Genomic DNA, 13,169 nt, shown 5'->3' with positions numbered 1-13,169 from the left:
CAAGGGGAGATTCCGCTGAACAAGGACTGCAGGATAAGGTGCCTAAATATAGTGAGAGCTTCAAAGGAATATGACCATGAATTAATATTATTATTAACTGTTTGAAGTATAGACAGTTTTAAGGCTTTTTATAATACACATTTAAATAAAAATCTCTTTCTTCATTTTAGATAACTTTGGACTGAGTAATATTGTATGACTGATAATCATGTCCTTAAGTTAGTTAAACAAGTGAGTCTTGTGTATCTTGTGTCCATTTTGTGGCAAGACTAGGTTTGACAGGTGTTTAATAATCTGTCTGTTCGTCTACCAGTTTCGGATATCTCCGATCAGTCAACTCGCTCAAAATGAAAGGTAAGTTACATGCCACGTTTTAAAATCCCCCCCAGCAATTTACCTTTCTGTCAAAAAGTCACAGCACTTAAACCGTTGCTTTTATGTGTGCTACAAAGTGTTGCGAAAGAAAGCGTGCGTGTGGTGTGTCCATTAGACTCGTCGGAGAAGTGCATTACCAGCATGCACGACCAAGCCAAGTTTTATTATATAACGTGACTTTCCTCTGCCTAACTCTTTATATTGAGGCTACAACAGAAAGAAAGCGACAAGCGAAGCAACAAAGCCATTAACGTCACCACCCAAACTGGTTTAGACTTGGGCTGTCGTTTCAATTCCCTGCTCTCCTTGTAATTTACAACATCCATGAACCCCCGGTCTCGGTAACCAGGCCTAAGAGCACGAAAGCAGAGCTAGGTAAGAGGATGGAGGATGCTAACACAAGGCCCAGTACCGCCCGGTTTTGTTTGTTTGTTTTTTTCCACTCCAGCAACATTCCCATTGACTTCCGGGGGAGCTTTGCCAGGCTGAGGACAGACGGATCGGGCCTGCTACGTTGTAACACCGATGGGATGTCACCACGAGCAGCCCCCGTGAGCGGATCCTAATTCCCCGGGTTACAACCAAGCGCCCCTGGCGTGCGGCCGCCTCGGCCCCTGCGTTTCTGACAGGCAAACCCGGCCCGGGATTAGCAAATCCGTGCCAGGCCCCCGCCCGCCCCCGCTTCTCCTGCGGCCCAGGGATGTGCCATGCACCAGCCTTGGCTTCCCTCTCTGCAGCCGAGCCGCTGCGGCGACCACCCGGCTTGCGCGGGGGAAGCCTCTTTGGCAGCTCATGCTCCCAGCCCCGCCGCCTTTGATGTGCCCAGCGGCGGGTGGCCCCCTCCCCCGGCCGCCCTGGCGGCAGGAAAGCGGCCGCGGCAGCAGGCACCTCCGGGCGGCCCTCCCCGTCCCGCCCCGCCCCTTAGCCGAGCTCGCGGGCGGAGGAAGAACCCAGCCACCGGCCCAGCGCCGTCCACCGCCAACCAGCCACCGCTCGCCTCCTGCTGCCCGAGCAGGTTAGGAGCGCTGCGGTGTCCTTCCGTCCCCTGCCCGCTGGCAGGAGAACCCCCCACGGCACGGCACGGCACGGCACGGCGGGGCCATGCGCCAGGAGCCGTGGGGCTTCTATGGCACATGGGCCTCTCCCACGAGCGAGGGATACAGGGGGCGCTAGAGATCAAGACTGCGCTGTTCCTAACACCGCAAGGCCACCAGAGCCTAGGCCAGTGCTTCTCGAAGTGTGTGTGTGGGGGGGGTCCCCAACCCAACAGGGGGGCACAAGACTAATATCGGGGGGTCTCCAGAGCCCTGGCTGTTGGCTGGGCACCCAGCCACCAGCAGCAGCCCAGAAATAAGGGTGGCAGTGTGTGTGTGTGTGTATGAGGGGGGTATTACTTTTTTCGGGGGGTGGAGGGGTCGTGGCAGCCTGAAATATTTTTAAAGGGGGTCCTAGCAAAAAAAGTTTGAGAACTCCTGGCCTAGGCTAAGGGATGGCACTTGCGGATCAAGGGCCTGACCCCTTGGACTCATTAAAGAGCCCCTGGCACTTTTTGTAATTGGCGGCATGTTAGTTAGGGGCCTGGTCAAATTCCCAGTTAGGTAACCACTAGAATTGGTTGAAAATTGTGCAACAAAGAGAAAAGGGGGGAATAAATAAAAGCGGTATTTTTAACTAATGTTTTGTCAGGTAATCTGAGTTTGGAAAACAGAACCAGCTCTAACCACATTTTACCCCCACACCAACACACCCGTTCAGTTGGGTAGAGGGCTGGTTGGCAGACAATGGTTCCTGGAGCCCTTCCTCCTGGGGGTACAGAATAAAAACATTGAAAGGACTGTTCAGGAAGGGGCTAGCATTTGGATGGAATAGGTAGGTCTGGATGTTATTTCTCTTTTCAAGTTCCTTACAAAAATAGCGGGATACAGTATTGTTCACTTCCTGTCCCAAACTCTTGAATACTGTTAAATAGCTAGAGGTGGTTGCATTTCAGTGATGGGTAAAGCGATCCCTCTGTAATATTTATATATCAGTTTACAAAGCACTCTGGGATCCTCCTGGATGAAAAATGGTATACAATTGTATACTACTGTGTTGGTGAGAGAATAATTCAACTTCAAATGTGTATGTACCCAGCTAGAAACAGACCTCAGTATTGTCGCATCTATTTTATATCTTTAGATTTATAACAATGTAGACAGAGTAATTAAAACCAAAGGGCCTAATTGTAAATGTTTTGTCCCTTTCTTAAAATTTTTTCCTCTTCCTGGTTTATTTCCTCCAGTCTAGCTTGGCGCTCTACCAAATCTCATTCATCTGAGAAAAGGATACGTATTTATGTTTGGATAAATTTTAAAGTACTTGTCTCTGGTGCAGAAGCTGTTTGCTGGAGTATTTCAATGAGACTTAAAAATCTCATCTCATTTATGAGTTTTGGAGGGCTCACTCTCTCATGTCTGGGCAGGCATATGTGTATGCCCCTTCTCACCGTGTTTTTCAGGATTGGGCTACCAATTGTTTTTTAACACAATAAGTCAGAAAAGCAGCTCCTTTTTGCAGGGTTATGTTCTTTCCTTCTCTGATCAGATTCCTGGGCATTTCTAGGAGTTTGTTTAAGCAGCTGCCAGAAGAGCTGCCCCTGGGACTATCAGGTGGTTGAAGTAAATCTCTGCTACTGGGTCATAGCGTTGCACAGTAGGGCTGGTTAGAAAATGTGTAAACAATTTTGGAATGATTTTCATATATTTTTATATTAGAAATGTTTGATTTCTTTGTGTGGAATTGTTTTAGTTGAATTTTCCCCTCAAGGTTTCTTGAAATTTGTCACTTATTTAGTTTTCATCATTTTCCATTTTCAAAGTACAATTTTGCTAGTTTGGGCACATTGTGGGATTTTAAAAAAGTATTTCAAAATTTTAAAAATGATGTTTGCAATTCTTTATATAAAAATAAGTGACAAACCACAAATTGAGAAATTTTTCAAAGTTAGTTCAGAAAACCTTTAAAAAAAATCAAGTGGTATTTGATTGTAAAATTGTTCTTAAAGTTTCATCCAGCACACTTGTGTAGGGTCTGAGCTTGTGCCCACTGAAGTCTATGTCAGAGGTCTTCCTGTTGACTTCAGTGGGCCTTGGGGCAGACCCAATAGAAGTTTGTGCTGCCCCTGCAAAAAAGATACAATGATGACTAATGAGGGTATTAGAAATAGGATGATGCTGGCGGGCTGGTGTCCCTCCCCAAGGATTCAATCATCAGCCTTTTTAAAACAAGGGCCCGCAATTGCCAGAAAGCTAAAGAAATACTCCCTGGACACGCACTAAAACAGATGTTCAAAAGGGGCCTCTGATTTTGGGTGTCTAACTTGAGATACCTCTGATTTTCAGTGATGATGGAATGATGGGTGCTCAGCACTTCTGAAAATCTGTCCCCAAATGTCTCAAACTGAACACCTAAAATTAGAGATCCCTTGAAAGTTCCAAGGTTCCTTGGCCAGTGTTTCCCTCCCCATGAGTATGATGCAGCAGGACAAGTCCCAAAGACAGTGCAGTTTATTTTGCTTTGAAGGCAGCTGTAGAAAGTATTACATAAAACAACCAGCCAGTTTCGAGGAGCTTCAATGACATCTAATCTTTTAATTTTTCCTAAGGGATTGAGAGAAAAGGTTCTGTTCTGTTTTCATACCTCTTTCCCCCACTCTCCCCTGCCTTCCACAATCTCTCCTGGTAGAGGGAAAGGAAAATGATAGTTTTCCGGGATGAACATATATTAATTAAAAACCAGAGAACCATTATACGAACTCAGAATGAAGGAGTTCCTGGCCTAGAGACAATAGAGTGAAAAAAAGCATTATGATTTACAACTTTCCCTGATCATACAGAACACTTTGTAATTAAGTATGTTATATGGTCTAGGAAAGTCACTGCTGCTGCCACCAGGAAACTACCCCAGCAGCCTTCCACTGTCTGAAGTGTTACAGTGATGAGCACAATACAGAGGTGAGTTGGAGGACCAATTGGACATGGCATGGAGGAGTCCCACAGCCCCCCAGCTCGTTCCCTCAGCATGGGCACTCAATAAGCAGCATTCCCACACCAGGGTACAAAGAGAGGCATCAGCTTTTGCTTATTTTAACAGGATGAGGGAAAGGGTTGGCGATTACTGCCATGAAGAGGATTTTTCCCCATATGTGGCGTTAAGGCTTAAGATTTTGAAAGTATTCAGATTTAGGTCTACATGAACATGTTTCAATACCCTTAACACAATGTATTGTTGACTTATCTGGCAAATTTCTAAGCACTTAAGGAGGAAAAAAGGCTTATTTTAAATAGCTTGCTCATAAATAACATTTGGGATAAGGCAGATCGGCACTGCAAAAACAGTGCTTTCATTTCAGTGGTCTGAAGACAACCGTACATGCTATGTACTTCCTGTCCACTGTCATTTCCAAACGAACAAAACGTATAATAAAAAGTCAGTTCTCATATTTATACATTGGGCAATGAAGCAAATTAAATAGATGATGTACCTGTAAAGCTTAACCATTCCAAGGGCAAAAATATTTGCTCTTCAGAAGTACTTTATGAGCCACAGGGATTAGTCCTCAGTAGAAGAGAGGAGTTGGAAGTACCCAGAGAGGGAATGAACTCCAGAGACAGAAAAGTCACCCCAACGCTTCCATTTTGGGGTAGAATTTTTAAAGCAGCAGTTCTCAGGAGTCTTCCACCTAATGGAAAGCAACCATTCCATTTCATGAAACCATTTGAGGTTTTGAAATATGTTTTTGTTCTGATGCGGAACCAAAATGCCTTTTTGAAAGATTTTGCAAAATGGGGAGTGGAGGTCTTCGCTGGGAAAAAACCAAACCAAACCCCCAAATCCTGTTCTTAACTCGGGTTAAACCATAATGAAAACAAGGCAACTAAGGCTTTATGTCAGGTTACCAGTTCAGGTTCAACCCCAGGTTCCAATTCAAGCTGCTAACTCGTTACCTTGCTGTCAGCTACTATTTTAACCTAAATTGGGAGCATGCAGGGGATTTTTTTTTTTTTTTTTTTTGCTTTGAAGACATATCCAAAGACTCTATAGCCTGCTGGTTAGGGCACTGGCCTAGTGTGTGCCCAAGTCAGGGCCTTCAACCTGGATCCTCTGCTTCCTAAGCTAGCACCCGAACCACTAGGCTACAGTCTACAGTCTAGCTCAGGAATGCTTCCTGAGGAAATTGTTCCTGGGACTGCTATGTTTCTGCAAAACGTTTTGGATTAGACCGGAAACAGTTTTGTCAAAAGTATTTCAACCAGCTGTATTCCTACTCTCAGGCGGCACCCCAGTACGTAACCGCCTTCAGTTGTTGCCCACCCCCACACAGAAGCAGTTTCTTCAGGGTGACCTGGTCTCACAATTTTATCAAGAGCATCATGCTGTTTGAGGTTTCAGAGTAGCAGCCGTGTTAGTCTGTATCCCCAAAAGGAAAGGAGGACTAGTGGCACCTTAGAAGTGCATAGGAATGCATCCGATGAAGTGCGTAGGAATGCATCCGATGAAGTGAGCTGTAGCTCACGAAAGCTTATGCTCAGATAAATTGGTTAGTCTCTAAGGTGCCACTAGTCCTCGTTTTCTTTATGCTGTTTGAGGTTTTTCGTAAGCTTCCTTGGGACTCCTTGTGTGACCACGGACAGCAGATTTTTGCCCCACATCTTTTATTTCTAAAGCCAACTGATGTATATGTGGGATATTTTTCTAATACTGAAGCTTTTTATAGACTATAAATAATACTATGGGGCTGGTGCTTTCCAAAATAACCATTTACCCTAAAATATTGTGGGAAGCATAAATAGTCCTATGGAAAGTGACATTAGCCTGTATGTTTCACCAAATACTAAATGTTCCCCATGATCAGCACTACTAGCTTAAAAGGGCCCAGAGGAAATGAGAATTGAAAATGAAAATCCATTTAGCCCTACTAGAATAAATTATGTGGATTTACTAAGCACATAGTAAAAGTGAGGCTGGCATTTTAAAAGAAAGAAAACAGTTTTAACCAGACTCTACGATGGGGAGGCATGCACCCAATTAGCGAGCATTTTACAGCAACTATTTTACAGCAAAAACAGAAACACACTGTTATTTTTGACCACAGAAACAGGGATATTTGACACGTCCCCAATAATGGAAAGAAAAGTGAGAACAAAAGCTAAACATTGAAGACAAAGGGACTGTAAGAGAGCCAATAGGATTTGATGCTAAATCTCAGCAATAGGACTGCGTGTTAGCAGGGCAAAATAGTTTCAGTGAGATGAAAAATTATAACTGTAATTACCGAATCGTCATTCCTTCTGTAGGAACCCCACATTTGCTTTGAGTCAGCAGGGACTAGTGAAGAGAACACTAGACTGGGACTCAGGAAACCTGGATTCTATTCCTGCATCTGGGTGACCTTGGGCAAGTTATTTCACCTTCCAGTGCCTCCGATTTCCCGTCTGTAAAATGGGGCTGATGATATTGACCTTCTTTGTAAAGCATTTTGAAATGTATTGATGATAAGAGCTAGGCATTTATTATTATGATAATACTTGCAAAACAGGAAGTTTGGAAAATATACCAAGCTGTAGACTTTGCCTGGTTTGTGGTAAACAAAACAGCCACACTTCTGTTCTTAAATCTGGTGTTGCCACTCATTAAGGGCTGAAGAGTCCAACACATTCATTTATACCTAATTTAAAAGATTAATCATATTTTTTAATATGTCTAATCAAAGCTCCCCTCCTTCAGCCTTTTCTTAAACTCTGTTTGTAAAGTGGCCTGAGCCCTTTACCCTCAGTTGTTTCTAAGGAGTGAGAGGAAAGGCTATATGTACACCAGAGAACAATACCTATGGTATTTCCAACAATAATCAAGGCCATCTGAAATCTGTCACTTAATATTTGCATGGCATCCTTTTCTTCAATTTGTCAATGTAGATTATGCCCACAAATAACCATGCCCAGTAGCATAATATGGCTCACTACTTAGTATCTGTCAAACAACTTGCCATCAGCTTTCTACAACTGATGTTTTCAGTAGATTTCTGCTGAAGACTGAAGAAGTTTTTCTGACCTCTTCACTACAGAGGATTCAAAGACCAGCTGAGGCAGCAGTCCAGTACTACAATATGCCGTAAGAGAATGAGAATTAACTAAGCAACAACTGAATTTGGAAATGGATTTAGAATAGCCACTGACCGCTGCAGGAGAAAGAGTATTTCTTTAGTGCCGCTACCATTAATTTAGGTCACATAGATAAAACTTTAGGGACTTATTCCCCTCTAATGTCTGACCCAAACACAGGAGGATTGAAGGGATGCAGACTGCTAAAGTCAAAAGAGCGAGACCAACAGTCTTGGTTCTTGCTCTTACTGATTTTCCTCACTAACGACATGAACAGACAGTATCAAATGTGTCCGAGAATGGCCTCTTTACTACTAGGCTAGGACCCAGGTTAGTTTACTGGTTCTTGCTCTGTTGGCCAGCAGGAGTAGGTCTGCTATGGGAGTGGCATTCTCACTGCTGGGGAGGATGGGATCATGGGAGTGGTCTGTGTATTACTCAGCAGCATGCCCCCTTCTAATTGAAGATAATGGCCTAACTACTATTTGATTTGATGGTGCAGGATGAAGCCCTAAAGAAGTGGCTATAGAAGTCTCTGCTCAGAGGCCTGTTCACTCATGAAGAAAGCTGTGGGATGGGATGCAGAATCTCAAGGATGGGTAGGCCAAATCTGAGTTAAAAAGAGGATCCATGAGAGTTTCTTAAAGATGTGAAGTAAACCCTATACCCGAGGGGTTGTATGTGTGTGTAGTGGAAGTGTCAGTGCAAATTCCTGCAGCTTGTTCTAATTGGGCATACCTTTTTGTTGATTGTAGTATGCGTTCTTAATATTAGGGTGTGCAGTCACTAGAGGCTGCTGGACCAGGCACAGTGGCTTACGGAAGGGGCTTGAAGCTGGATTAGTGGGTGAGACGAACAAGCTTGTGGCTGGGTATGCAGCATAAATAAAATGTAGCAGAGCAGCAAAGGCAGAGAAGGGGAGGATTGATCATTTCAAGAAGCATGTTTTTAAACTGAGAAGACCTTTCTTTTAGTCAAGAACTTTTGGTCTCACAAGTGCTGCTGCAGCTCTCAACATCTATAACTCACTTTGCATTGCTAACTAAAAGCTGATGTCTGCTTTTTAAAAACACCAGTGTCTCCCAAACCACATGGGCGTTAGATACAGCAGGATCGTCGTCCCTCTCAAGCACAGATCCAGAGCAGTCGTGGAGACGGTAGCACTCACACAGCTCTCGTTTTGCAACATTTTCCTTGTTGGGGGGGCCAACTGAACTGATGGTTCTGTTAGAGGTTTTCTAATGAAGGTTACATTTTTAATGGATAGTTTAACTTCTCAAATGAGCTCTCTAATGGAAACGTTGCTGGGACAGGTAGGATCCAGCACCAAAGTAAATGTCACTTTTAATAAGTGACTCAATATTTTTCTGAATTATCTTCCAACTGTCATAAAATAAAATCTCTTATAAAAATTAGAGCGAGAGCTGGAAGAAATACATGCAACCAGCCATCTATCCAATTCATTTTTTTCTGCTTGCAAGCTAGCCACAAGACATTCATGATTTCCCCAAATTTGTTCTTTATCTGCTAATTTAATGAATTATGTGGCTGAACAAATGACATTCTTGGTATTATCCCTATATTGGGTGTTTGATTATTAGTTATTCTGTCTTTTTAGTTTCTTATAACATGCCTCTCACTGTCATATCAGACAGTATGTTTGTTAATGTTTAGGGGGTCACGTTAGCCATATACTATTGTGTCTGTTCCTTGTAAAGAGGAGGCATGCCTGACCAAAGCACTAGTGATCGGGGGCGGGGGGGAGGCAGTGGGGGAAGAGAGAGATTACGACGCTAGAGAAACTTTAGGACATTTAAAAGCTTTTCCTGTCCTTTTTTGTACAAAAGAAAAGACATCATAGCGGGCTCTGCATATGGACCCCAGATTTAAAAATAGCTGCGTTCTCTTCTCACTGAAGATGAGAGACAGAAGCCAGACTTATTGGCTGTTTAGCAGACTTTACATTCACTTATCTGCCACACTGATACCAAATAACTGTGCATACATACACACATGTGGTCCTATTTGAAAGGTTGTGGCCAGTCCCTCAACTGGCCTATTTAATTGTCTGAGTGCCAGGGACTGGAGGAAGAGTGAAAGGATTGGCACATTGGATGTAGGATGATAGGACATTCAACACAGCACAATTTAATTTACTGGGGCTAGGGCATCACTTGAATTTCACTTTTTGAAACAGCCTATCACTAATGTCATATTCACATAATCAGGCCCAGTGTGCTAGGAAAGGCAGGTCAGATCTCAGGAACAATCTCTGTGTTGGGGAACCAAACTCAGTTTAGGGGTTTAGGAAACAATCATCATAAGTCTTCCCCATGAGGTGTTTGCTTAGCAATGTGCCACTCCTATGTGTAACTGCCATTGCTGGTTGGCACGCACACGTATGCATACAGTCTACTCAGAGCAAAATCACCCCCAAAAATCACCCCCCAAGAAACCAAACTCACCAGAGAAGACAGGGTCAGTCCAACAATGGCTAGTACCAGCATGGCAATATCACAACCACCAAGCGCCTCTGCTAGTGCTTTGCATTATGTGAAGCAAAGACAGCAGTCTATGTTTGTACAAACTGACTGGAAAAAGCAGGAAGTCAGGGGCTGTGGAAGGGATAAGAATAAAGGGGTTGGGTTACAGGTTCTTGTCCATCCACAGCACCAGCAGTTAGCAGGGGCATTCAGTGTTGAAGAGAAAGATCCCTCTGTCGATGACTCCTCATAGCAGACTTCCCCCTAATGAGAGAGTCGTTGAGGAGGATGTTGATAACTGGCCCTGTGCTAGGCCGGTTGAGTCCTGAGGGCCATGATAAACATGAGGGTCTCTCTATGGAGCACCTGAAGGCTGGTGAAGAAGCTGTCCAAAATAGGATGCTGACATGTTACTTTCCCATTGTCTCAAAGTTAGAGAGAAAGAAGAGGCCCATACAACTTGTGGGATAAGATCACAGGAAGCAGCAGAGGTGCCGGAGCTGCCCAGGGTATAGGCTGTCATGCTTCATATAGTCAGCTAACTCTACCAACAGCCAAGAAAAAAACCGGACACTGAAATTGTACGTGTGGGAATATTTTTCTCTTGACAGCAGTGATGAAATCCTTGCAACTTGTCTAATATGTCAGCAGATGGTTAGCAACTGACTTGACCCCGGCTGGGTGGGTACCACATCTATGCAGAAGCACAGAGATAGGGATATACGTAACGAGAACCAGGTTGAGCAGCAGCATGGCTTTCCTCATGATCAGTGCGGTGTGTCAAGAAAGCCTTGTGCGAGTCAGAGTAACAGCAATATCACCAGTGTGCCCCAAGTATTCCATAGGAGATTTAGTGTAAAACAACCCTGGACAAGAGTTTTAAGGGCTAAAAAATATGCTTGTATATAGGTTGAAGCCTTATTCTTGAATATTGCTGTGCAAAACATGCCAGTGCCTAACTTACTGTTACTTCCAGGGGGAGGGTCAGGGCTTTTGGGAACCAATGGCTGATGCTATTCTTTATCTTCCCCGCCCCAAAAGGCATAGTTAGAGATCTGCACATGGCCAAGAAGTAATGTGTGCAATATAGCAAGCAGAGAGTGAGAGGGAAGGTACAGCTGATCTTGGACAAATGGCCTATTGATCGAACAACTGATTACGAGATCGTGTCAGCCTCATCAAGAGCACCAAGATCAAACCACCAAGGCATCACTGTATGCATGTGCGGATTAGAGCAGCAACACACTGCCATTGATATATTTGATAAACTGCATGTTGGGATAGAAGAATGGCCCACTCTCTCCTTTCTCTCCCAGCCCAGGTTCCTGGCCCCAGACAGTGGGTGAGATGTGAGGAAGGCAGTGCATGATGGCTGTTTCCCACAAGGCTCACTTTGTGCAATGCCTGATCCTAACAGAAAGGGAATGCGACAGCAAGTGGTGCGCCTCATCGCTGCCTCTAAGGCCATGTCTGCACTTACCGGGGATCGAAGACCTGCTAAATTGATAGCAGAGCGCTCTCCGGTCGACTCTGGTACTCCACCGGAATGAGAAAAGTAAGGTATGTTGACGGCAGAGCGTCCTGTCAACATAGTGCAGTGTAGACACCACAGTAAGTCGACCTCAGCTACGTCGACTCCAGCTACGTTATTCACATAACTGGAAGAGAGTAACAGGAACAGAGTAACTTAGGTCGACTTACCCCGGTAGTGTAGACAAGGCCTAAGATCCGTAGCCACATCATGCAGTGTTGCACAGGGCACTGTGTTCCCAGAGCTTCAGTTAAAGCCCCAGTCACCACATGAAGCAAGAGGTGGTGCTGTGGCTCTCCACAAGTAGGACAGGCTTTATGTGCAGGAGGCACGATTTAATGTTTCAACCTACATTCCTTCAGCCAGGCGCAGGAAGGCAGCAGCCTGCACTATGCACTGCCAGACTGGCCCCTGATAAAACCTCTGGGCAATACCCTCAGGTCTTTGGATGATGCCATGAGGTTTTTTTCAGTGGGGAGGAGACTTGCTTGTATTAGCCAGGTCATGTCATTGAATTACCTGCTGGAATAAAATGTAAGCTGTATGCTTGAGCAATACAGCAAGGAAGGTGATCCACAAGTGCAACAGTGACAGGAAAAATGCTGCACCTGTGGGAGAGGTTAGCTGCCACCTCAGAGAAGTACATCAAGAAGAATAGGCTATTGTGACTACAGATATTAACCCCAGTCTTTAAAGCACTGTGGGTTTCTTGGGCCTAACTGCAGAGTAAGAGCTTCGATCCAGCAGAAAAAATGCTGACATCTATGCCAACCTTGTACAGGGCATGGGGGAGAAGGGCTACACCAGGGACACGCAGCAGTGCCGTGTGAAAATAAACGAGCTTCAGCACGTGTACCAGAAGACAAGGGAGGCGAACCATCATTCTGGTTCTGCCCCACAGACGTGCTGTTTTTATGAGGAGCTGCATGCGATTCTCGGCGGCGACCCCACCACTACCCCAAAACCCTCCGGGGATACTTCCCAGGAGCCCCTGGCAACCCTGAGCAACAATGAGGAGAAGGACATTGGTGAGGAGGAGGAGAATGTGAGGCAGGCAAGCGGAGGATCCATTCTCCCCGACAGCCAAGAACTGTTTTTAACCCTGGAGCCCACCCCTTCACAGGACCAGTTGGAGGCGGAGCGTGATGCCGGGGAAGGCACCTCTGGTGAGTCCACATTTCTAATCAAACTGTAGGGGTTACATGCTATTATTTTTTATGTTTAATCTGAACAAAAAAGTAGGTGTAGTGAGTATTGGTGGCCACTCCAGCTATGCAGAGGGTGCTCTCAGAAAAGACTCTTTATGTGCACGGGGAGGGACCGGGAATCCTTCAGGGAGGTCTCTAGGAAGCTTTCATAGAGATACTCCGCAATCCTTTGCAGGTTTCTGGGAAGGGCTTCCTTATTCCATCCACCATGGTGGACACTTTCCCGCGCCACTCCAGTATTAACTCTGCTAGCATCGTTGCAGCACACAGCATTGCAGCATAAGGACCAGGTCTGTACCCAGACGCTTGCAGCATCTGCTCCCTTGCTGCCTCTGTTACCCTCAGGAGAGCGATATCGCATAGAGTCACCTAGGGGAAACAGGGGAAGTCTTCAGTACTAGCCCTTAAACAGCAAACAATTCAACAAGTAATC

At 45.0% G+C, this 13,169-nt stretch overlaps 1 protein-coding gene across 6 annotated transcripts in view; it reads left to right on the top strand.

Annotated features, from left to right (window-relative positions):
* Nucleotides 1-853: 853 nt before the first annotated feature.
* The window catches only part of LOC140907934 (uncharacterized), a 37,296-nt gene continuing 24,980 nt past the window's right edge, over nt 854-13,169 (top strand). The window contains exons 1-5 of one of the 6 annotated variants that reach the window (XM_078851305.1): nt 854-926; nt 2,062-2,244; nt 4,284-4,367; nt 11,314-11,557; nt 12,310-12,694. In XM_078851305.1, coding sequence (XP_078707431.1) covers nt 12,313-12,694 — 382 coding nt within the window. In that variant the 5' untranslated portion in view covers nt 854-926; nt 2,062-2,244; nt 4,284-4,367; nt 11,314-11,557; nt 12,310-12,312. Of the gene's footprint in view, nt 927-1,042; nt 1,391-2,061; nt 2,245-4,283; nt 4,368-7,419; nt 7,525-11,080; nt 11,558-12,309; nt 12,695-13,169 lie in introns of those variants that run through there. The other 5 variants (XM_078851306.1, XM_078851307.1, XR_013635270.1 and 2 more) reach the window with 5 other exon arrangements.

This window comes from Lepidochelys kempii, chromosome 2 (assembly GCF_965140285.1).
Source record: "Lepidochelys kempii isolate rLepKem1 chromosome 2, rLepKem1.hap1, whole genome shotgun sequence".
Taxonomy (NCBI): Eukaryota; Metazoa; Chordata; order Testudines; family Cheloniidae; genus Lepidochelys; species Lepidochelys kempii.
Note: the sequence above shows the minus strand (reverse complement) of the source record. Positions and strands in the feature narration are given on the sequence as shown.